Source organism: Macaca thibetana, chromosome 6 (genome assembly GCF_024542745.1).
Source record: "Macaca thibetana thibetana isolate TM-01 chromosome 6, ASM2454274v1, whole genome shotgun sequence".
In the NCBI taxonomy this organism is placed as follows: domain Eukaryota; kingdom Metazoa; phylum Chordata; class Mammalia; order Primates; family Cercopithecidae; genus Macaca; species Macaca thibetana.
Window position 1 is genome coordinate 99,572,307 of NC_065583.1, and position 24,468 is coordinate 99,596,774.

A 24,468-nucleotide genomic window follows, 5' to 3' on the forward strand; every position below is an offset into this window, starting at 1 on the left:
ATCCCAACACTTTGAGAGGCCGAGGTGGGAGGACTGCTTGAGCCCAGGAGTTCAAGACCAGCCTGGGCAACACAGTGAGATCCCATCTCTACAAAAATTAAAAAATTAGCTGGGTGTCGCAGTATGTGCATGTGGCCCAGCTACTTAGGGAGCTGAGGTGGAAGGATCACTTAAGCCCAGCTTAAGTGATCCCAGCTACTCAGGAGCTTGAAGTGGGAGGATTACCTGAGCTGGGGAGGTTGAGGCTGCAGTGAGCTATGATCACGCCAACCTGGGTGACAGAGACCCTGTCTCTAAAAACATAAAATAAAATAAAGGAGCCCTATACATAGGTATAGATAAGATTTTTTTTTTTTTTTTTTTTTTTTTGAGACAGAGTTTCGCTCTTGTTTGCCAGGCTGGAGTTGGCCAGGCTGGAGTGCAATGGCAGGATCTTGGCTCACTGCAACTTCTGTCTCCCAGGTTCAAGTGACTCTCCTGCCCTAGCCTCCCGAGTAGCTGGAATTACAGGCACGCTCCACCACATCCAGCTAATTTTTTGTACTTTTAGTAGAGAAAGGGTTTCACCATGTTGGCCAGGCTGATCTTGAACTCCTGACCTCAGGTAATCAACCTGCCTTGGCCTCCCAAAGTAAACAAGACTTTAAGAATAAGTTTCAGGAGCAAGAAGGGGCAGAGGGAGGCATTGGAAAGCAGGACTATGAGGAAACTTTATTGGGTGATGAATTTACTCTTGATTTTAGTAAAGGTTCACAGGTCTATAGATATGTCGAAACTTAGTAAGTTGTACACTTTAAATATATGCAGTTTATTGTATGCCAATTATACGTCAATATAACAATTTTAAAAAATAATAAATTTCTGAGGCCTGAAAAGCAAAACAATAGTATAAGAATACTGTCTCCGAACAGTCCCAGAAAAAGACTTGAGATACTACATAATACAAGGAAAGGTTTGAGGATATAACCAAGTGACTGATTCACAATTCCCTTCAGAAAAATGGCACAGGATCGCAGAAATTAGGTGGCAAAAATACTAATATGCCCAAATTGAGAACACAAGAATCTGCTATGCCTAGAGCCCCTGTCACTAATTCAGTGCAATAGCATGTGCTGAGGCGGGGCTGGAAGAGAAATCACAGTCATACCAGACAGACACCCAATCCCAGAGGTCATAAACTGACCATCACATTGGGCATCACTGACATGTTTAGTTTGGTCCTCACTGTTGGAAAAATAATCTTTTTTAATTAGTTGCCAACATTTAAAAATTCAGAGATCTCTCCACCCAAATCTGAATGCTTAACCTTTCTCAAAATATCAGAAGATCTGGTAACACTTGGACCCCTATTTCCAACCTAGCAATAGGCCAGGCACTCTGGTCAGCCACAGACTTCTGGACTCAGTCTTCCTATTGTTCTGTCCCTGGAAGCTTGACCCATTTACTGTAATGTTCCAACACTATCTCAGTGCTCATCCCCTACATGAAAGTGAACTACACTTAATTAGAGGTGTAACTCCCACTCCAAAAGGTAAGGAACTTTCCTACCTAAGCAAGCAGTGGCAGCCAACAGAAGGCTAGACTTAAGCATACCTTTTTAGAGAAAGGTCAATAATGAAAACAAATCCTGAAAACCAGTTCTTGGGGCATTAGTTTACAACTTCAGTGGAGAAACTTGTGACAGAATTTCCCTACTGAAGATCCTTCTCAGCCCCAGCCCCCTCACCCTTCAAACACAAATGCATACACAGTCCCAGCTCCTTCCTTAGCCTTCCCCTCCCACATTCTGCCAGGTAATGGAATGGTAACAGGAATTTTTATCATCTTGCCTCCAGCTTAAGATGAAGAAAAATTTCTTTAAAAAAAAAAAACTGGTGAAAAGGCAAAGTTCCCAAGGAATAATCACACAAATTATTACAGGTCAAAAGGGGTCAGAAACCTATACTAATTCAATAAATAATCAATATTTTATTTAATCATTTTATAACAAAAGCATAAATATTAAATCACGCTCAAGGTAAGATTTCTTATTATCACTTAACATTTTTCTAGTCAATGCATAAAATAATAGAGAGAACTATCACAAAGAAGTCAATTTAAAAAACAAACAAAAAAAAAAACCTCTTAGTTTGCGGATGACCTCATTCCAAGAGAAACCACTGAAAACCAATGAAAACAAATAGGGAAATTCAATAAGGTGACTGAATGGTTACAAAATTAATATACAAAATTACAGTTGTTTCACCTCAGCAATAATCATAGAAAAAACAAGATGAATAAAAATTGAAACATTATAGCAAACAAAACTATAAAATATACCCCGGAACAAAACCAATGAGAGGTGCTAGCACAGTCACATTATCCTGGAGAGGGAGACTTCCTGAGGGGTGATCAACTGTCTAGTTGCTACTTAGAGAGTGGGACTGGACTACCACAAAAGATTGACCCTACTCTCTGAACTGTGCATAAGCCGCCCTGTCAAAGTTCAGCCTGCACATGACCCAAGAGGAAATCATGGCTTGTTTCCCCAGTGACACTCTGGACCTGATCAAAACCTACGCCTCCCGGGTCCAGTTCTGAATCATAGGAAATCCAGCCAAAACTGTTCATTCCTCAGAGTGTATACAGGAAACAGATCCAACCAGCAGAGAATCAGGATTCATCACTTTTCAGGAACCGGGTATAATGTTAAGGAGAGAAAATTTACCTATTCTCTAAGGAAGGGATTTCAAGGAACTCTTTAAAAAGCTTTTGACAGAGGCCAAGCGTGGTGGCTCATGCTTGTAATCCCAGCTCTTTGGGAGGCTGAGGCAGGGTGGCTTGAGGTCAGGAGTTCGAGACCAACCTGGCCAACATGGCCAAACCTTGTCTCTACTAAAAATACAAAAATTAGCCAGGCATGGTGGTGGACACCTAAAATCCCAGCTACTACTTGGGAGGCTGAGGCATGAGAATTGCTTGAATCAGGAGGCAGAGACTGCAGTGAGCCAAGATTGTGCCACTGCACTCCAGCCTGGGTAACAGAGCAAGACTCTGTCTCAAAACAAAACATAACAAAAAAACAGTTTTTGACAGAGAACTAACTGTAAGTGTGGAAATAAGTACATAGGCCTTTTACATTGTTATTACTGAACCGAACCAAGAGAAAAAAAATACTTTGGGCCAGGCGTGATGGTTCACGCTTGTAATCCCAGCACTTTGGGAGATGGAGGTGGGCAGATCACTTGCGGTCAGGAGTGATCACTTGAAACCAGAAAGGCCAACATGGTGAAACCCCGTCTCTACTCAAAATACAAAAATTAGCCAGGTACAGTGGCATGCACCTATAGTCCCAGCTACTCGGGAGGCTGAGGCACAAGAATCGCTTGAACCCAGGAAGTGGTGATTGCAGTGAGCCAAGATTGTGCCACCATACTCCAGAACAGAACAAGAACCCATCTCAAAAAAACAAAAAAAAAATTGGGGGCTGGGCGTGGTGGCTCACGCCTATAATCCCAGGACTTTGGGAGGCTGAGGTGGGCAGATCACTCAAGGCCAGGAGTTAAAGACCACCCTGGCCAACATGGCAAAACTCCATCTCTACTAAAAATACAAAAAATTTAGCCAGGTGTGGTGGTGCACATCTGTAGTCCCAGCTACTAGGGAGGCTGAGACACAAGAATCACTTGAACTCGAAAGGCACAGGTTGCGGTGAGCCAAGATCATGCCATTGCACTCCAGCCTGGGGGACAGAGTGAGACTCTGTCACAAAAAAGAAAAAATATTTTGAAATATGTTTATATTAATAGGAAATTTCCAATTAATACAGTCCTCAATATTTCAGAATTTGTGATTGTTTATGGTTTGGTTTCAAGATTATCTTTTTACTCTCTAGACGAAAGTAGTTTCCTAAGAATATTAACTTAGGATTGATGATTTGAAGCACCACAGAAACATCTGTTTATATTCAGATAATTAATATGCTAATTTCTATCTATTAAATTAAGCAGGTTACCTAAGGACTTTTCAAAATAATACTTCATTAGCCTGATAATAATGAATATATATAGTCGAAATAAGAAAATGGACATCTGTTGTAAGACATCCTTCAATTTAAGCCTTTTACTAAATCAAACCAGTTTTCATACCTTAATTTCAATTATGGAGGTACATGTCAACAAACCAAAACAATACAAAACAAAAAATCCTCTTTTGAGATAGAAAACAAACATTTCCATTCTTACCTTTGATGGTCTCCATTCCCAACTATCACCTATCTGTTGTGAATGTTTAATGAATTCTGCACAATAATGTTGGAATGTTTTTTCTCCAATGAACTCATCTTCTTCCATGTTAAATGACAACTGTAATATAAAAACTAAGTATTAGCATCAACTTTAGAATAATATTGAAAGGAATTCTGCTAATTGATTTATTTCTGTCAATAAACCAAAATTTGGGATGTAGAATGGCCTCAAGGCCACTGAAAAATGGTTTTGGTCAGGTGTGGTGGCTCACACCTGTAATCCCAGCAATTTGGGAGGCCAAAGCAGGAAGACAGCTTGAACTGAGGAGTTCGAGACTAACCTGGTCAACATAGCAAGACTCTGTCTATATACAAACTAAAAACAGCCAGGCAGAGTGATGTGCACTTGTAGTCTCATCTACTCAGGAGGCTGAGGCAGGAGGATCACTTGAGACCAAGAGTTCAAGACTGCAGTTAGGTATGATCATGCCACTCTACTCCAGCCTGGGCGAGAGAATGAGACCCCATCTCAAAAAAAATAAAAAAGTGTTTTTGTTTTTTCTATCTTTCTCACCTTATCCCCATTTTTTTGTTGTTGTTTTTATTTTTGTTGTTTTTATTTTTGTTGTTGTTGTTATTGTTTTTGAGATGAAGACTCGCTCCATCATCCAAGCTGGAGTGCAATGGCATGATGCCGGCTCACTGCAACCTCCGCTTCCCAGGTTCAAGTGATTCTCCCACCTCAGCCTCTCGAGTAGCTGGGATCACAGTTGCATGCCACCACGCTGGCTAATTTTTGTATTCTTAGTAAAGACAGGGATTCACCATGTTGGCCAGGCTGGTCTTAAACTCCTGACCTCAAGCGATCCACCAGCCTCGGCTTCCCAGAGTGCTGAGATTATAGGCATGAGCCACAATGCCCAGCTTTTTCTGTTTTTATATTCCTGTTTCTGTATCTTTGGTGCTTAGCATAGTAAACACTCTAGATGCTTTTGTTCAATTGAATTAAAATCATATAAACTGCAAGGATTTTAAACCTCTGTTTGGCTCCAAGGTCAATGATCTGTCTATACTAGCTAATTCCTAAACCACTGTCATTTCTGATTATTCAAATTTAGTATAATCTATGTAAGTTTGTTCATTCATCCAACAAATACATAGTGAATATCTATTAAGTAGCAGGCACTGTGCGTAAGTAAAAGTTAGGTATACAAAAATGAAAAAATATATAGTCCTTGCCTTGTAAGAGCTCATATTCTAACAAAGGGAGATAAGAAATACAAATAATTACAGTAGGAACTCTCTTATCCAACCTCCATCTAACCAACTTGCCAGATTAATCGACACTGACTCATGTCTACAGCATGCTGATCATGAAGCACCTCTGCTCCCATCAGTTAACTGTGTGTTCACAAACCTTATTCTCCTATCATAAATATATACTGTAATTAAATGTTAAACAAACCAAAACATAAGAGTAAAAAAGAAGGCAGGGCGTGGTGGCTCACCCAGCACTTTGGGAGGCAGAGGCGGGCAGATTATGAGGTCAGGAGATCAAGATCATCCTGGCTAACACGATGAAACCCCGTCTCTACTAAAAATACAAAAAATTAGCCGCGCGTGGTGGCGGGCGCCTGTAGTCCCAGCTACTCAAGAGGCTGAGGCAGGAGAATGGCATGAACCCAGGAGGCGGAGCTTGCAGTGAGCCGAGATGGTGCCACTGCACTCCAGCCTGGACGACATAGCCAGACTCCGTCTCAAAAAAAAAAAAAAAAAAGTTATAAAAGAAGGACAACTGATATTTCTATAACCAAATGCCTTGGAAAGATTTGATAAAAGTGAGTCTCTCTAAGAAAAATAAACTGCTATTGAACTAGGTATGGACAATACAACTGAAAAGATTGGTGGGGACAGGGGAGAGAAAAGATTCCAAGCTTTCTGCCTTTAGGTGGTGGTTCATTGAGTAAGACAGAGGTCTCTGGAGGAAGAAAAGGTTTGGGAAGAGAGATGGGTTTAATTTGGCCATATTGAGTTTGAATTTGAAATGCCTGTGGAATGTCCAAGTAAAGGGGTCCAGCAGGCATTTTGAGGTGTGTCTTGAACTCAAAAGGAAAGAGAAATCTGGGCTGGAAATACCGATTCTATATCAACATTACGTAGATGGTAACAGAACCCATTTCATCAATCAGAGAGAGAATGCAAAACTAGAATAGCAAGAGAAGACTGATATGGTGCAGTCAGAGGAAATTTTTCCAAATGTATGATGATCCTGACATATACTGAAAGATACTAAATCAAAGAAAAATTAACTTTCGTTCATAAAGAACACTAATATACTTACTAATATTTTTAAAACTCCAACAAGACTCTTAGTTAGTAACAAAACTGAACAAAGCAGGCCGGGCGCGGTGGCTCAAGCCTGTAATCCCAGCACTTTGGGAGGTTGAGACGGGTGGATCACAAGGTCAGGAGATGGAGACCATCCTGGCTAACACGGTGAACCCCGTCTCTACTAAAAAAAATACAAAAAACTAGCCGGGCGAGGTGGCGGGTGCCTGTAGTCCCAGCTACTCGGGAGGCTGAGGCAGGAGAATGGCGTGAACCTGGGAGGTGGAGCTTGCAGTGAGCTGAGATCTGGCCACTGCACTCCAGCCTGGGCGACAGAGCGAGACTCCATCTCAAAAAAAAAAAAAAAAACTGAACAAAGTAGCCTAAGCCCTCCAGTTACTTGAGGTTTACTGAAGTATTGAAAATACTTAAACATAAAATTTCATTCAATAGCCATAGTGTATCTAATTAACAGCACTGTGCTACGAGCAAGATGACTGAACATCAAAACACTAATTGATATTTGGTTGAATACTTTTAAAATTATCTAAGGACTAGGCTTTGCTGAAGGATGCTACATACAATAATACAAACACTTATGGCTTGATTACAAAATTAGGAAGTATACTATATTAAAAAGATATCCATCTCAACTCGATTCATCATAACGTACCATAATGAAATATCATGGAATAATTATTGCTTTTTTGCTCAAGAATATTTCAACTCAAAAATGTAAATATAATTCAATCAACATTTTTATACATAGTTTTCAAGTTGTAATACTTTCTGGTCCTCTACCAAATTTATAAACTAGCAGAGGCAGAAATTTGAATCAGAACTTCCTATAATGAAATGGATGAAAATATGGCTAAAAATGGAAATAACCACAACTGTGGCTTATTAAGCAATAATAGCAAGAATACTTATTTTGCAAATTGAAAAACCTTAGATATGTGAACTGCATATGTTTCCAGACTTAAGTTATCTTAAACTAAATTTACTCTACAGGTGACAACAGTCACTCAAGTGAACTCTCAGTAAAAAGATGAATTTCAATTCTCATCTCATCCTAAACAATGAATCTCTCATTTCTAGTTGTAAGTAAAAGTTAGAAATGAGTCAGCACTCCTTGTGTCATAAAGTATAAGTTGTTTTGTTTTGTTTTGTGTTTTGGAGACGGAATCGCCCAGGCTGGCATGCAGTGGCATGATCTCAGTTCACTGCAATCTCCGCCTCCCGGGTTCAAGTGATTCTCCTGACTCAGCCTCCCAAGTAGCTGGGACTACAGGTGCACGCCACCACACCAGGCTAATTTTTTGTATTTTAGTAGAGACCGGGTTTCACTGTGTTGTCCAGGCTGGTCTCGAACTCCTGAGCTCATGCAATCCACCCACCTTAGCCTCCCAAAGTACTAGGATTATAGGTGTGAGCCACCACGCCCGGCATTAAGTTGTTATTAACATCCATTTTGCTTGAGACTTACTCCAGCTGAAGAATTGTGTTGTTTTGTTCTTGATTTTGTTTTTGTTACGTAACATTCAATCAAAACCTTTTTCTAACTGCTTTACCAGAGACTAAAGATTGGAAAATAGAGTAAGTTTCCCCGCCAAGTGAGGGTAGTCTTTCCAAACTATAAGTTAGCCCTTAGACTAGAAGCATAGAAGATGTTTATTCTGCTGCTGTTCAAATATATCTTTCCAGAAAAGCAGCCTTAGTGAATTCTAACACTATATAATCATTGTTTAAATGATCCTTTTTAATTGAAAACAATTTTTTCACTACCACTCTCCATATTGTTTAATGTGATTTTTAATATAATGTGTGTGGAACTAATTCTTTGTTATTGTTTTAGTTGGAGCCGTTGATTTGATGAATCTATAAATCAATGTATATCAAAGTCATAATAGGACTAAAACACTATAAGAAATATAACTAAATTTCCCGGAACTTAAGATCATTTACAAAAATGTGATTACCACAGAACATGCTATGCATACATTTAAACATTAAAAATCATTTTTGACTAATAAAGTAGGCAATTTCCTGAATACTTGTCCCTCCTAGCAACAATTCCACATTATTTATAACTCTAAGTGTAGACTCTTTTTTAAAAAACATGCAATATCAGCTAGGAGAGTTAAACATCAACCCACTACTTTTATGGCAATTTGGCTTGAATTCATTTAGATTAATTTAATCACTTACCTAGCAAGGTCCTTAGGCAGTGGTCCTCAAATTTTAGAGAGCAAGGAAGCAACCACAGTGCAAATTTCAATGCAGAATCCTAAGTCTTGGCCGAAAGATAACCTGATTCTGAAGACCCCAAAATAATTACTTTTAATTAGCACCTGGGATACTTTCAAAGGGAATCATGCTAAAAGACTAGCATGATCCCTAGACAAAAGATGAATCATTTTGACAGGGCTGGTAAAAGACCTGGATTTCAAGACATTTGGCAGCCTGGGTGGGACACAGAAGGCATGGCCCTGGGCAATCCAATAAAATAGCACAGAGATACATCAAAAGAGAAGTCGGATCAGTCCTGACAACAGATGACCAGCAGGGCTCAATTCTCCCTCCTCGCCTTCCCATTGGAATACATATTCCAAATCAAAGTTTAAATAAGAGGCAACACTGTACCTAGCCTAGAAATGAGGAATCTCTGTTGGTAGCTGAGGCTTGCTCTGACCTCTCTATCACTAGGTCAGTTGGGAAGAGGGTCATTTCACCCTCTCCCATTCTGTATTCCCTTCAGAGAAACAGATCCTGAGTTGCCCCTCCCCTCCTGGTTTCTAGCCCCACTGGCAATTCTCTTTCAAGGCAGTTCTCGCCCAGTAGTGCAGTGTGCATGGCCAGATGTGGAAGGTAAAGCCCTGAGGTGCACTGAGTACTGTGCAGCGAGTGACAGGTTTGCTGCAGGAACAGGATGAGCTCTCAAAATAGTATAGTCTCACCACTAACATCCCAAAAAACTAAAAAAAAAAAACAAAACTATAAACTGTTTCAAATCATACAAAAACACTTCCCTCATTATAGTTACAGGACCGAAAGATTCAACACTAGGAAAGGAAGACCTCTCCTGAGTATAGAAAATGATCTATCCTTCATAAATTTGGTTGTACCCATTCATCTGCTTTCCAAGCTAACAAAAAGAGGAAGATTCCTCCAGCTTCTAAAGGTAGGGAGAGAGACGAAGGAAGGAACGCTTGGTCCCTCTGACCAGTCAACATGCCCCTCTTTTGTCAAGGGAAGTAAACCAAAACACAAGACCTTTAAGTAGCTCTTGCATAACAAAAGAGGGGCACTACCAGAAACAGGAGGAGGTAAAGCTTGCTCCTGTAATGGGCTTACACTAGGAATATGGAAATCAAACTGAGGAATTATGTACTCTATGTTCCCAATTTTAAAAAGAAAAAGTTTAGAAAGGGAAAGACCTCATCTAAAAGCAAGAGATGAGGAAGGAAAAACAGCTGAGATTAAAAAGGAAACTGGATAAGAAAAAACTGGAAGGAAATTCAAACATGTAACAGTAGAGATATAAATTCTACATTCAAGGCAACAGAGAGATGTATAGAAGCTGGAAAAAAATCACATTCGAGTTTCAGTGTATAAGCACACAAGATCCTTTCCAAATACACAAAAGAAAAGAGACCATGATGAAAACCATGCATATTGTTTGATGGGAAGGACAAAGAACACAGGTCCAACCTACAAATAACTGGAATTTCTGAACTACAATCATAAGCAAATGTACAATTGAAAAACTGTTCTAAGATGGGGGAAAAAAGATTTAAAAGATTTACCTATAAACTGAAAGAATTCACCATGTTTCTAAAAAAAAACAAAGCTGCTAGAAAGAAACTTATGCCTAAACATAGCCTGGTGGAATATCTTAATTTAAAGACTAGAAAGAAAAAAAGATGCAGGCAAAAAAAAAAAGGTTTACCTACAAGCAACAAAAATCAGGGTAGCCTCTGCCATCTTCACCCACTGCAATGAATGCCAGAAGATGATACAGCAACGTCTACAATGTCTGGGGATTTGATTTACACTTTGTATCTTAGCATCTATAACAGATAAGCAAACAGTAAATTTTTTTTTAAGTTGTAAATGAATAAAAGAAAAATTCAGACCAAGCACAGTGGTTCATGCCTGTAATCCCAGCACTTTGGGAGGCTGAGACAGGAGAATCACCTGAGGTCAGGAGTTCAAGACCAGCCTGGCTAACATGGTGAAATCCCGTCTCTACTAAAAATACAAAAATTAGCCAGGTGCAGTAGTGTGCACTGTAGTCCTAGCTACTCCAGAGGCTGAGGCAGGAGAATCGCTTAAACCCAGGAGGCGGAGGTTGCAGTGAGCTAAGATTGTGCCACTGCACTCCAGCCTGGGTGACAAAGCGAGACTGTCTTAAAAAAAAAGAAAAAAGAAAAAAAAATGTAAAAATTTGAATGGACTTATTCTATATATCTCTTCTCATTTATAGTACCTTTCTTCAACTTTCAGGTCTATTCACTTCTTGGTACTTTTCTTACACAAACTGATGTATACTTTGGGAGGCCGAGGTGGGAGGATCACTTGAGGCTAGGAATTCAAGGTTGCAGTGAGCTATGACCGTGACACTGCCCTTCAGCCTGGAGACAGAGCAAGATCCTGTCTCTAAAACAAACAACAACAACAACAACAAAACCCACAGATCTATGTGACATCCAATCTTTCTGATACCAGTATCATTATTTTTATTAAAAGATTTTTTTAATAATAAAACTCTGCAAGCTCCTAAGAAAAACTGTTCCAACACTGATGACAATTTGAGCTGATCCACCAGCTCAAACTGTCTTGCTGTCTTTGAACAGTGGGTGGTAGGACTAGTACAACAAACTCTAGTCAGCACATATGCCAAGATTCCCAGAATTAGGAAATAAGGAGATAATGGGGTATCCTTGGCCAAAAGTATCCAAAAAATAAGAGACAGAAAGGAGCAGTGGCTCATGCCTGTAATCCCAGCATTTTGGGAGGCCAAGGTGGACAGATCACCTGAGGTCAGGAGTTCGAGACCATCCTGACCAACATGGTGAAACCCCATCTCTACTAAAAATACAAAAATTAGCTGAGCGTGATGGCAGGCAGCTGTAATCCCAGCTACTTGGGAGGCTGAGGCAGGAGAACCACTTGAACCTGGGAGGCAGAGGTTGCAATGAGCTGAGATCGTGCCATTGCATTCCAGCTTAGGCAACACAGCGAGACTCCATCTCAAAAAAAAAAAACAAAAAAAGGACCAACACAATATCAGAAGCTACAGAATCAGTACCAGCCTGAATACAGATGATAGAGCAAAGTGCCTTTAAAATATACTACCAAGTGCCATATTTTTATTTTGGAAAATTTAAAAAAAAGAAATGGTTGGACATTTTTGTAATGAAAGACACATTCTCTTTAAATTTTTCTTCTTGCAAACGTCTTTGTTCAGAGATGAGACTAATGTGCCTTCTATTTCCACAAGTTTTTCATTCATCCACTCAGTACCTACAATACCCTAGTGCTTGCTGTGAGTGTCCCCCTAGAAAAGAATATCAAACTTCCTGGCAAAACTGGGGAAGACTCCAAAACTTGGAGTTCTGAACACATGAATTCAATTCTTAAAGAACTGAATTTCGAAATTTGAGTAAGGACCAACCAGGTGGAGACAAAGTCACTCCAAAAATATGGAGGAGCTCCTGCAAAGACAGGGTCTGAAAAGAATGCAAGGTTTAAAAATAAAACAAATGGCAGTGGATGCAGCATAGCTTGGATGGAGTAGAGTATGGGCAAATAAGGTCAACGGTTCCCAACTTTATGGGGAACCCACTCTTCAAGGGGCTGCTTGGAAATAAATGGGATCATATTGGATTGTCAAAAAGAAAAGAAGTTAGAGCCTGCCATTGCCATTTAGTACTGACAGACCAGGTAAAATAAACATTCTACGATGTGCAGGACAATCCCACACAGTGAAGAGTTGTCCGTAAAAATGTCAGTAGAGCCCCCTTTGAGAAATACTGGGAAGTAGGTAAGGAATTAACAAAGTCTAGAGAATTTAACTCTAGGGCCTCAGCATATCCTTTAAAATCTGAGATCACAACCTCCATTTCACTCACTAAATATTTACTAAGTACTAAAAGATAAACTAAGGCACATTAAAATTTTAAAGAGTTTATTTGAGGTCAGGCACAGTGATCCCAGCACTTTGGGAGGACAAGGCAGGTGGATTGCTTGAGCCCAGGAATTTAAGACCAGCCTGGGCAAATGGTGAGATCCTGCCTCTACAAAAAATACAAAAATTAATCTGCCATAGTGGTGCATGCCTGTAGTCCCAGCTACTTGGGAGGCTGAAGTGGGAGGATAGCTTGAGCCCAGGAAATCGAGGCTACAGTGAGCCATAACTGCACTACTGCCCTCCAGCCTGGGTGACACAACAAGATACTGTCTCCAAAAAACAAAAACAAGAAAATGTTTATTTGAGCAGACAATGGTTAACTCATTTATGCGGGAGGTTGCAAATTTTTTTTTGTGAAAAATCAGACCTTGGCGATGACCTTGAGCAGGATATAAATAACTCCCACAAGCTTAGCATTCCAATAATGGAGCACTAGGCATATTAATGAATTAGTCAGCTCCAGAATGCAAGCAACATGGGGCTGCACCAAAGGGACACAGTTAAAAAGCTTTTGTAGAGTAAACGGCACAAGAAAGGCCAAGAAAATCTATGATTGGTCAAAGTGGAGTAGTCTTACTTGGATCATTCCAGTAAAAGTCAGTGGTTAGAGGTTAGTTGGTTTCTGATTGGTTAAGCTACAAGTTTCATTTTCCTAGAATAAGACCATTTAGACTGAGTTGGGCTTAAGTTTGTTTATGTAGGAACCCAGGGCACTGGAGCTTCCTCAGGCAATGGCCTCCCAATTATTTTAACACAGGAAGCTGTTTTTGCTGGGCAATAAATATGTTTCCTTCTTTCCTTTGACCATGATGAAGCTTGGAACTTTGTGGCCTACCTTTAATAATTGTACAACATTCACAATATATTTTCAGTATAACTCATCCTAATCACATCTTTCTATTCAAGTTTCATATTTCCACAATCTTGATTTCTCTTTATTTTTTATGTTATTTTATATTATATAGTTTATAAGCTACCTCAAATACTTTTGGAACTAAGCTACAAAAGTAAAATGAAAAAACAGAAAAGAAAAAGAAAACTAGATAGTAAGATGAGAAGAAAAAAATATTACACGGAGCCCCCAGATCATCCTGAGAGGTTTAAGATACTTTTTTTTTTTTTTTTTTTTTTTTTTGAGAGAGAGGGGGTCTATGTCACCCAGGATTGAGGGCAGTGGTGCCATCTTAGCTGACTGCAACCTCCACCTCCCAGGCTCAAGCGATCCTCCCACCTCAGCCTTTTGAGTAGCTGGGACCACATGTGTGCACCACCATGCACAGCTACTTTTTTGTATTTTTTGTAGACACAGGGTTTTGCAATGTTACCAAGGCTAGTCTCGAACTCCTCAGCTAAGGCAATTTGCCTGCCTCAGCCTCCCAAAGTGCTGAGATCACAGGCATGAACCACTACACCCAGACTTGGTTTAGGAGACTTTCAAAAAGAAGTATAATACAGTTTTTGCCTTCAATAGTTTGTAATCAAAAATTTTTTTTATTTTTCAGAATACACATTCTTTTCAAAGTAATCAAATTTTTAAGTAAAGATTCAAATTGAAAAGAACATCAGAGAATAATGGATAATAAAAAACAGTGATAAATTATACAACCACTGTTTGAAGAATTAGTATGGATTAAAATAATTAAAATTGCATGTATTACTATGTATTAAGAACTGGTAACAAACACTCAGAGCAACTTTTTGAGGTAAATTACTACGATTTTCTGTATTTTATAAATAAGGAAATTGAGACAGAGAGGGTAACTTGTCCAAGATAAGACAGCTGTTAAGTGTAGCAATTTGACCTAAGGCAGTCTGGAACCAGAGCCTGTGCCCTACAGGAGTTAGATTTCAGTTAATCCTTGAATTACAGGAGGATATAGAAAGAAAAATAGAAGGGATGGGGGCAGTGGCAGTGAACCTTGGAACAGACTGAAATGAGGTACACCAGTAAAGAACCTGAATGGAGAGTATAGATTGAGGGATATTGAGAATCTAGGGACAGGGTGCAGGAAGTTTACAGTCTTAAAAGTCAAAGAAAGCTTGGAGAGGTAACTCTCACCTTTAGTCCTCACTACTCAGGAGGCTGAGGCAGGAGGACTGCCTGAGCCAGGAGTCAAGGCTGTGTAGTGCCTTCTAATTGTGCCTCTAAATAGCCACTGCACTCCAGCCTGGCAACTTACAGAGACTCCACGTCTTAAAAAAACAAACCAAAAAAAGAAACCAAAAAAACCCAAAGGAGATTCCATTTAAAACAGTTGGTAACAGGAAACCATTGTAGGTTCTTGAGCTCAGAAGAGATGATAAAAAGGTTTCCTCGGAAAGATGTTACATGACAGTGATATGAAATAACCCTAGCTTCAAAGCTAAACTCCTATTACTAAGCACTCTTCCTGGATCCTATAAACCTATGTGATCAGGTAAGCACATTAGAGAAGTCTTGTCTCTGCAGTTTTCAGCAACCATTCCCTAATCAGAATTCCTTCAGGTACAGCTTATTCTCCTATTCTCCATTCCCCAACTTTCTAATTGTTTTATTATACTCAGGCTGCTTGTCCCCTGAAAACATTTGTTTTCAACAGATAATCACCAAATGATCTCTATGGCTTTTTTTTTTCTTAAGATTCCCTGATTATATTTATGATTCAAACATAACCTCCTGGGTCCCAAACACATCTCTAGGCTTCAAAGATAATCATCAAATCAAGCCCATCTTAAGAAATCTTCTGTTAAGTTTTACTCTCCTTGTTTTTCCTAAAGGGCTGCTTTACCTTTCTCAGAAATGTATTAGGCATCAGGAACTACTGTCAACATACAGTTTGTCACAAAACATTATACATAACTTGAATGGCCCACCATGTAGCAAAATCTCAGTTAACCTTATCATAATAAAACAGGAGGTGGCAAGGGAAAAGCAGGAGACAGAGGAAATAATCTTTTAACACTCCACATTCAAATGAATGCAGTTTAGAACTACTGTTTCCACTAATTTCTTCAATTTAAAATATCAATAACAATTTTTAAACTCTGCAATCTGCAAGACTTTAATTTTAATTTCTCAATACTCTGGATTTATTTTTTGGTCAAGGTTCTGTAACATTTCCTCTGGTCACTGTTTAACCCTTCGGAAGCAATGAGAAAGGATTCTACTTGGGGTCCTAAGATGTATTTGAGTACCACACAGGGCCGATGTCCTCCCATCCTGAGAAGCATAAACTTGTTTTTGCCACTAAAGAATAGTGACCATTGTCCAATAACAAAAGTTATAAATATGATTCAAAATGAACCTGTGACAAAGACTTATTAAACTCACAATGGAGCAAGCTGAATGGCTTAGTGCGCTCAAAAGCATTTCAGGAACTGAGCATAAACACTGAAGAAAGGTAAGTTTGATAGGTTAGATAGAAAAATGGTTAATATCGGCCGGGTGCGGTGGCTTATGCCTGTAATCCCAGCATTTTGGGAGGCCGAGGCAGGCGGATGGATCACAAGATCACGAGTTCAAGACCAGCCTGTCCAATATGGTGAAACCCCGTCTCTAGTAAACATACAAAAATTAGCTGGGCATGGTGGCGGGCACCTGTAGTCCCAGCTACTTAGGAGGCTGAGGCAGGAGAATTGCTTGAACCCGGGAGGCAGAGGTTGCAGTGAGCCGAGATCATGCCACTGCACTCCAGCCTGTGTGACAGAGCGAAAATCTGTCTCCAAAAAAAAGAAAAAAGAAAAATGGTTAATATCCTACAACGCAATAGAACTACAACCTTTAGGAGTACTGTATTTTTTTTCTATCCCACTCAAATAATTTGCATCTCCATTACTCCAAAAGATGTGAACTACAAAGCCTAGGCCCTAATCAATATCATCATGCCAAACAAAATACACTCCCCTAGACATCTAAATCATCTTCAGGTGGGCCTATTAAACAGGCTCCATTTTGACTCCGAAAAAAACATGCTGTCATCCTTTTGCCTTATTTCCAATACTTTTGTAATTTTTACCACGAAAAGTTTCTATAAATCAGTCAACTATTCCTTTATCATTCTCCCACCCTCCCCGGCAATTCTTGATTTTATAGGTTTTTTGGGAGGTTTAAAAAAAAAAAAGAAAAACCTGTTGGCTCTAAATACCAAGTTATTCCTCCTGATACTTGATGAATGTGAAACTTCAAATTAAGTTGGACTCAGCCACCGGAAACCCCAGTAATTTAATACTGTTTCAACGTCACATGGCCAAAGATTTGCTATCAGTATGTGGATTTTAAACACAAGGTAGTGACTACCCACTTCGAGGGTGCTGCAGCAATTGGGTATTGGGCCAGGAGTGCTGGTGACACCGTGTGCGCGACGGGGACTGGGTCCCGGGGAGGGAGTGTCCTCGCCCTTCCCCGCTCGCCCCCGCGCGCGGCGGCCAACACAGGCCCGCAATTCACCGGCGGGGACCCGCTTCCCCGGCCTTTTGTTCAGGACTGGGCTGTGTCCCGCCTACCCGCGCGAGCCCTTCCTCCCTGTCCTAGGAGTAAGGCGAGGACCGTGTGGGAAGCAGAGCCGGGAGGCGGCGACCAGCAGGGGCTGTGGGAATACTCACCCCGCTCCGCTCGGCCCCTGACCCCGCAGCCCAGCCCGACGAGGGCGGGGCGATGGGGCCAGGGGGAGGAGAGCTGGAGAGTGGAACCCAGCGCCCTGCGAGGCCACCGCCGCGGCGGTGCCCCTAGGGGGCTGAATGATGGGACTACGGGGGCCTCGAGGACGGAGGAAGACCCAAGCCAGCGCGCCCCGAGGCCAACCAGAAGTGGTCGTGGCCTCCTTCAGTCAGAGCCGCCAGCGGCCGAGTCGGAGCGTGCGCATTGCGCCTTCCCGTGCGCCTTGTGGGCCGCCTAGCGCAGGCCGGTGACGTGATCGGCCGCGCGCTCCGGGCAGGGGCGGGGCTGGGACCCAGGCCGGGACTGGGAGTGGGTGGAGAGGAGGGAAGCGAGACTTCCCTGCCGCCCGCTTCCACTGCCGCCAAGGCACCGCCCCTCGCTTCGCGGGCAGCTCTCATCCCCCCCACCCCCACCTCCAACCCAGCGCAGGCGGTGCCCTCCGCGGAGCACAAAGGCGGCTCGTTGAGTGGGGAGCGGGTTACTAGCAGCCCCCTAAGAGGTTGGAGAGCCGTGCCAGCATTCACACACTACAAAAAGTCCTGTAAACACCACAATTAAGCACAAGCATGGCTACCCCTTGAAAACTTACGGATGGAGGGAGAAGTTAGGAATTCGAATATTGACAATAGTACCATCTGTGGCACATATCCCAGAGGAGAAAAAAAAAACTAGCAGCAAAATTAAATTGGGGCGAAACGGTGGGGATAAAGACTAGAAAAATGTAAGAGTAACAGGGGTAATCGAACTGAAATAGCAGACATCTGAAAGAAAACTAGCATCTGCTCCTTCTAACAACAGAGTTAAATGTGTTGGAAATGAAAGGAGAAAATGCAGGCGAAGAAGTGAAAGGAAAACCTGCCTTCAAACTACATGATATGGTTTTGATCTTGTACTACAGTTGTATGAGATGTCATCATTGGAGGAAACTAGGTGATAGGTACACGGGACTCTAGGTGCTGTAGTATTTTTGCAGTTTCCTGTGTCTATAATTATTTCCAAATAACAAGTTTTCCTTTTAGACAGGATACTGATTAGTGGCGACCGGGGTGAAGGGCTGGAGGAAGGGGTTGACTAGAAAGGTGCTTGAGAGCTTCTATACCGTGATTGTGTTGGTGACTAAACCACTGTTTGACGAAACCCGTAAAAGGTATAAATTTTACTTTATGTAAAATAGTTTAAAACTCAAAATGGTGCGACTAATAAAAATGAACTTACACTAACTTTTTTTAGCAACTATGGCTATAAATTAATTGGTAGTTGCCAATTTAGATTATCCAGTTAATTTTTTTAAAAGCACAAGGCAGTGTGTTCTCAATGAGAGCTTAAGTAGACCAGGTATCTCCATCAACTTTAAGTATTTACCTTAAAAACGTATTTCACAGATGAAAACAAGAATGTGGCTGGGCGCAGTGGCGCACGCCTGTAATCCCAGCACTTTGGGAGGCCGAGGTAGGAGAATCTCTTGAGCCCAGGAGTTCGAGACCAGCCTGGGCAACACAGTGAGCCCTCATCTCTACAAAAATGTTTCAAAATAAGAATATATTTTTTAAAAAAAGAATGCACTGCTTTACATCATACTCAATATTTTAGAAATTCGCAGCGCACCAACCACCATGTTAATTAAAAAAATTTTTTTTTGCACTGGAGGTGTTTTAAAATTTCATAATTCACATGCCAAAAACAAAGAAACTAAAAGAAATAACTCAGTTAACCAACCCCCATGTACCTCCTGTCATCATATCCCTCATGGCAAAGAATGATATTGGCCTGTTTGTGTGTTTACCGTACAACACTATAAGGTGCTTTAAGGCTACGGTCTGTCATCACAGCATTTCAAGGTTCGAGCAGGGCTCCTATAGCTCTCCTCTCTGATCACTGAAGTTCACTGAAAAATCTACTCACAAAGGGCAGAGTAATTGGAGGAAAGGCAAGCAAGTTTATTTAGCACATATACATGAGAACCTTCAGAATGAAGACCCAAAGATACAGGGAAAATTGTAATGTCCATTTGTACATCCAACAAAGTATGGACAGCCATGTACAAATATGATTGGACAAAAGAGTATGCTCTAATGCTAATAGCCTGAGTGGGGAAACCCAGCAAGGCCTGTCTGTCTACATTCTTCTTGGCCTCTCTGAGCATGCACTCCTACCTTCCAGGTGTGGGGCGGGACCCTCTCTGCAATGACGGTCTTAGGACCTACAGTCAAAAAAGGTAGATCAGATAATTTCTTTATGGCCAGTTTTTCAAAAAAAGGTGGGGGGAAAATTAAAGTAATATTTCCAGGATTTATGACTGGCTTTGGGGAAAAGAGGTTCTAGTTTCTATGGCCCGCCTAGTTTCTATAGCTAGCCTCAGGGGAGAATGGGACCAAGAGACAGGAAGGCAGGAGAAGGTCAGAGAAAAACTTTTGCTTCTGAGAGTTTCATTGTGGGGTATTATTTTCTAGTCCCGATAGTCCTAACTAGTAGTAAGTATTCTTGGAATAAAACAAGGAATTGATCACAAAAAGAAAGGGAGTTAAAACTTATTGAGCACCTATTATAGTCCAGAAGCTTTATATGTACATAGTTAATCTCATAACTTCTTGACATACCCATTTTATAATATCTTAATTATTAAATCCTTTTAATACTTATTTTATTAGATTTCTCTGTTTCATTTGGACATGTCGCTCACTTCTAAAAAGTCTTGCTTCCTTTCGCTTATGTAAAACCCACAGTCCCCTGATTCTCCTTCCAGCTCTGTGGCCTTTTTTTTTTTTTTTTTTTTTTTTTTAAAGACAAAGTCTCCCGCTCTTTCACCAATGGCCTGGTCATAACTTACTGGTCATAACTTACTGTAACCTGGAATTCCTGGCCTCAAGCAGTTTTCCCGCCTCAGCCTCCCAAAGCGCTGTGATTACAGATGTGGCCATTCTTTTTTCTCATTGTTTTAGGCTTTTGTTTGTCCATTATGCTTTAATGCTCATGTTTCACACAGAGCCTTCTAAAAGTTGAAACTTCAACTTTTTTGTTTTTTTGTTTTAGTTTTCTGACACTCATGTAAATTTCTTTAATTCAAAATAGGGTTATACAAACTGCATTCCATTCAAAGTCATTTTCCTTTAACCAATAAACACTTTTATTATCAAAAATTACAATGCAGTATAAATGTGTCTTTCAAGATGTAATTACAGGATTTATTTAAAAAGAATAATTCATAATATCCTTTCGAGTGTATGGTCCTATAAAGGGTCACAACTTTTTAAGTTCCATGGTAAATGTCTTATTTACTCAATCTTGCCAGTTCTTATTACTGTGCATGCATATATCCTTTCTGCTCATATCCCATAGGTCACACCTATATTCAAGGAAGGAAGAAAATGTAGCGTCTAGCCATGGGCTCAGTCAAACCTTGACAGGGTGGGATTGTTTTATTATTAAAAGAAAGAAGAGAAGAATAGATACTAGGGAACAAAAGCTATCTCTACTGCAGCTTATAGTAGGCAGATCTCTCTTCCACCACCCTCCAGGAGGTCCTTAGGGAAAGATAAATTATATAAAAGAGTTAGAGGAGGTAATCTGATTGGATGGTAGAGATAAACTTGTCTTGAAGCTGTGTGTGCATAGCACTTACTTAAAAGTGTGAGAGAAAAAACACTAGTAGGCAAAACTATAGAGACAGTAAAAGATCAGTGGTTGCAAGAGTTTGGGAGAAGGGAGGCAAAGAGGGAAGAGATGAATACGTGGAGAATAAGGCATTTTTTAGGACAGTGAAACTATGATATATGTTACTGAAATAGTGGATATGTGACATCATGCATTTGTCAGAACTCATATCGCAAAGACAACGAACAAGGCTAGAATCTGATAACCCAGAAGGATATGCTATTGACATGCAGTTTTTCTACATCCCCAAAAGTAAAAGAACATAGGGCCCTCTCAACCAATTCCAATGGGAGTAAAAAAGCACCTGGATAATAATAGACCACTGCCAGAATGATCCTTGTAGAACATTGGGTTCCCCTGATAAATCTAAAATACAATGTATAGTTCCCAACTATCTTCAAATGCTTGAAAGATTAAAAAGTCCAACCACGAATGTTAAAAATGTAGACAAAGCAGGCCAGGTGTGGTGGCGCATGCCTGTAATCCCAGCACTTTTGGAGGCCCAGGCAGGCGGATCACTTGAGGCCAGGAGTTCGAGACCAGCATGGCAAGTATGGTGAAACCCTGTCTCTACTAAAAATACAAAATTATTCAGGTATGGTGGTGGTGCATGCCTATAATCCTAGCTACTTGGGAGGCTGAGACATGAGAATCACTTAAACCTGGGGGTGGGGGCAGAGAGTGGGGTAGGAGTGGGAGCGGAGGTTGCAGTGAGCCAAAATGGCACCACTGCACTCCAGCCTGGACAACAGAGCAAGACTCAGTCTCAAAAAAAAAAAAAAGGGGGGAGACAAAGGAAATACCGAAATTCACTACATAAAATATTTCAACTTATTCTGACTCTTACTTAGATTGCTCAAATTGGATCATTTCCAGAAATGTGTTCTAACCTTCATAGTACAAACTAGACTCTGAAGAATAAGATACTAAAAACTCAAGCACAGGTAGAAGTTATAATCCCATTACTATCCTTTTTTTTTTTTTTAAGACAGAGTCTGTCTCTGTCGCCCAGGCTGGGGTGCAGTGGCGTGATATCAGCTCACCGCAACCTTCTTCACCTCCTGGGTTCAAGTAATTCTCTGGCCTCAGTGTCCTCAGTAGCTGGGATTACAGGCGTGAGCCACCGCGCTCAGCCTAATTTTTGTATTTTTAGTAGAGACAGGATTTCACCATGTCAGTCAGGCTGGTCTTGAACTCCTGACCTCATGATCTGCCTGCCTTGGCCTCCCAAAGTACTGGGATTACAGGCATGAGCCACTGCGTTGGCCTCATTGTCATGCATTCTTAGCTATAGCACATCACTGCTGCAATCTATATTACCTTTATCCTTTCCTAACATCAAAACCTTTACAAATAATTTTCAGTAACCTTGGGACTTTTTAAAAATGTTTCTTTATTTTATTTTATTTATTTATTATTTTTTTTTGGTATGGAATCTCACTCTGTCACCCAGGCTGGAGTGCAGTGACGCCATCTGGGTTCACTGCAACATCTGTCTTCCAGGTTCCAGTGATTCTCGTTCCTCAGCCACCCGAGTAGCTGGAATTACAGGCGCACGCCACCATGCCTGGCTAATTTTTTTTTACTTTTAGTAGAGAGGGGGTTTCACCATGTTGGACAGGCTGATCTTGAGCTGACCTCAAGTGATCCGCCTGCCTTGGCCTCCCAAAGTGCTGGGATTATAGGCGTGAGCCACCATGCCCGACCTTTTTAATGTTTCTAAGGCAGCACAGATAATTAAATAATTATAGATTGTCATTAAAATATGACAATTCTCCATTGCTGTTTCCATACAAATATTTGAATCCCAAGTGTCAAGTCACAGTCTCCAATTTAATATACTGTAATTATATGTATACTACTAAAAATCAAATAAAACATATAATTTTCAAACATGTTTAATTCCATAAAAATAACGAAATTCAGAAGCAAAATTGTTTCTAAATTAGAATCATCAACTAAGTCAAGCTCTAAGTTAAGGAATGTGATCACTATAGAATATTAGTAGTATACAATTTTTATTTTCATATTGATCACGAAATGTATATCTACTCCAAGATATTTACTCAAGAGAAATAAACATCTATGTCCACAAAAATACTTGTATGTGATTATTCATAGAAGCATTATTCATAAGAGCCAAAGCTGAAAACAATCTGAACGTCCTTCCAGATGAATGGGAAGCAAATTGTGGTACAGTATGTCCATGCAATGGAAGACTACTCAGCTGTAAGAAGAAACTAATTACTGCTAAATGCAACAACATGAATTCATCTCAAAACATCATGCTGAGCAAAAGAAGCCAGACATATGCATACTGTATGATACTATTTTCTAGAGTTGGCAAAGCTAATCTAGAGTAGCTAATCTAGAATAAATGAGTAGTGGCTAAGGGCTTAGGATTGGAGACAGGATTAACTACAAAGGGTACGAGGTAACATTTTGGGATAATGAAAATATTTTGATTGTGGTCATGGTTATATGTTGTCTTAGTCTATTCAGGCTGCTATAACAAAATACCATAAACTAGGTGACTTATAAACAGCAGAAATGTATGTCTCACAGATATAAAAGCTGGAAAGTCCAAGATCTGGGCACTAGTAGACTTGGTGTCTAGTGAGGACCTAGTTCTGGGTTTGTTGAAAAGTCCTATCTCCTAGTACCATCACCTTGGGGATTAAGATCTCATTTTGGGGAAAGACATTCAGACCATCATAGCATATGGAGTATATGCATTTATCAAAATGCATTGAACTGTAGACTTAAGTTGGGAGCATTTTATTGTATATAAACTATACCTCAAAAATTTATTAAAAATATAAAAATAAAACAAAACCCCAAAAATATACATGTACTTCACATGTATTAAAGGCAACAAGAAGGTGTAAGGGAAAGCTTGAAATCGTCTTGCTGTGACTGTTATCAGTTTTCTCAACTTCACTGTGATATAAACCCTTTTTCTGGCAGTATATATCACTATTTTATTTTATTTTATTTTATTTATTTATTTATTTATTTTGAGACGGAGTCTTGCTCTGTCACCCAGGCTGGAGTGCAGTGGCGCCGTCTGGGCTCACGGCAAGCTCCGCCTCCCGGGTTCAGGTCATTCTCCTGCCTCAGCCTCCCCAGTAGCTGGGACTACAGGTGCCCGCCACCACACCCAGCTAATTTTTTCTTTTTTTGTATTTTTAGTAGAGACGGGGTTTCACCATGTTAGCCAGGATGGTCTCGATCTCCTGACCTCGTGATCCGCCCGTCTCGGCCTCCCAAAGTGCTGGGATTACAGGCATGAGCCACTGCGCCCGGCCTATATCACTATTTTAAATTAATAGACTTTACTTTTTAGAAAATGTTTATGTTTCCAGAAAATTGAGCAGATAGTATGGATAATTACTATCTATCTATCTGTCTATATGGAACCCACTCATAGTTTTA

General features: G+C 40.4%; 1 protein-coding gene across 5 annotated transcripts in view; it reads right to left on the reverse strand.

Annotated features, from left to right (window-relative positions):
- Positions 1–24,468, reverse strand: part of ATG10 (autophagy related 10) — a 307,360-nt gene that overhangs the window by 270,051 nt on the left and 12,841 nt on the right. For 2 of the 5 annotated variants that reach the window (XM_050795733.1, XM_050795729.1), the window contains one exon: positions 4,224–4,343. In XM_050795733.1, the coding sequence (XP_050651690.1) occupies positions 4,224–4,331 (108 nt within the window). In that variant the 5' untranslated portion in view covers positions 4,332–4,343. Of the gene's footprint in view, positions 1–4,223; positions 4,344–8,761; positions 14,235–17,026; positions 17,203–17,228; positions 17,309–24,468 lie in introns of those variants that run through there. The other 3 variants (XM_050795732.1, XM_050795734.1, XM_050795731.1) reach the window with 3 other exon arrangements.